Source organism: Scardinius erythrophthalmus (assembly GCF_964197995.2).
Source record: "Scardinius erythrophthalmus genome assembly, chromosome: 1".
Classification (NCBI taxonomy): Eukaryota; Metazoa; Chordata; class Actinopteri; order Cypriniformes; family Leuciscidae; genus Scardinius; species Scardinius erythrophthalmus.
In genome coordinates, this window is record NC_138221.1 from 77,763,612 (window position 1) to 77,765,309 (window position 1,698).

At 35.3% G+C, this 1,698-nt stretch overlaps 1 protein-coding gene across 1 annotated transcript; it reads left to right on the plus strand.

The window, feature by feature from the left end:
- Positions 1 to 274: 274 nt before the first annotated feature.
- On the plus strand, positions 275 to 1,318 carry LOC308687624 (trace amine-associated receptor 13c-like; the record flags this gene model as incomplete). The annotated part of the gene is made up of 1 exon (XM_081360296.1): positions 275 to 1,318. Exon 1 carries the CDS (start codon positions 314 to 316, stop codon positions 1,316 to 1,318), a length of 1,005 nt encoding a protein of 334 aa, XP_081216422.1. The 5' UTR covers positions 275 to 313.
- Positions 1,319 to 1,698: the final 380 nt, after the last annotated feature.

Below are 1,698 nucleotides of genomic sequence, written 5' to 3' on the forward strand. Positions count from 1 at the left end.
TGATTACAGCAAAAACCACCACACCTGTGTTCAGTTCAGTTCCACCTGTGCTTTGCTTTCATGTGGAAATACTAAACAATACCAAGACAGTGAAGAAACGATGCAAAAAAAAAAAATGCTTTAACTTTTGACCAGTGTAAGATAATTCTAATCTGGACTGAAGAAATTAATTGCATTTCAAAAAAAAAAAAAAAAAAGTGTATATTACATCATCAGTGGGCAGGAGATGGGTGGGCCGTCTGATCCAGACACTGTATAAATTATATGACAAGAAAGAGAGCAGAACAAACTCCTAACATGAGGAGACTCACTCATGGCCTATGAGACAGAGGATCATGAGACTCAATACTGCTTTCCTGCCATCAACTCATCATGTATCAAGGGAAAACGCTCTAGATATGAATACAATATCATGTATGTGTTTGTATCATTGCTGTCAGCATGGACTGTGTTTCTAAACCTGCTGGTGATCATCTCCATCTCTCACTTCAAGAAGCTTCACACTCCGACAAACCTGATTATTCTCTCTCTGGCTGTGGCCGACATGCTTATGGGAGTTATTTTACCCATAGAGGGCTCTAGGCAGATTGAGACGTGTTGGTACTTAGGAGACACTTTCTGTAATCTGATTATTATAATCTTTGGATTGGCTTTCTCAGGATCTCTCAGTAATTTAGTTTTAATTGCTGTTGATCGTTATGTGGCTGTGTGTCACCCTTTACAGTACCCACAGAAAATAACCACAACTAAAACTTTAGTGAGCATCTGTCTGAGCTGGGTTTGTTTTTCAACTTATTACACTATCCTTGTAATTAATAATGGATATTTTGACAATCCACTCAGAACAGACATGTGTTATGGAACGTGTTCTCTTACAATGGGGTTTGCCTGGTTTGTTATTGATCTGTTTGTGTCTTTTATTTTTCCATGTACCCTAATCATATCTTTATATTTGAGGATTTTCTATGTTGCACATCAGCAGGTGAAAGTTATAAACTCTCTGATGAAGGGTGGTAAATGTGTAACGGAAGGTTCATTGAGGAGGAAATCTGAGAATAAAGCTGCTCTGACATTAGGAATCATTGTGATAGTTTATATGCTTTGCTATGTTCCATACTTTATCTGTTCTATATCAGTAAACTCTTCCACAACCATAAATGTTTTGACATGGGTTGTGTATACAAACTCAGGTCTGAATCCTCTGATATATGCTTTATTTTATCCCTGGTTTAAAAAGACAGTTAAACACATCTTAACTCTGAAGATATTTCAGCCATCATCCTCTCTGTTTGATATTTTTACAAAGCATCAATTGTAATTAAACTGGTAAAGCTGTCACTCATAAAGGATATGATTATCTTTGTAGGATTTATATTTGTAATTTACACTACATGTATCTTAGTGTGTAGCTTATTTCAGAGAGTATGTTTTCTGCATTTGATGTTCAATTTAACTTCTTTCCACACACATTGAAATAAATCGACACAATGTTCATAAATTGTAATAAATTAGCTCATTTAATAAACTGAGCATGCAGCATAAATCCTCAATGTACTGTAATAAATGGTAAATGTAGATATTATGTGCTTCATGCTTAATCACTTTCATAAGTCATGTTGCATCTGTGTTATCAAAAACATTATGACAAAAAAAAGGGGACAGTCATACAGAACTAAACTCGGTAAAAAAAGTGATGTC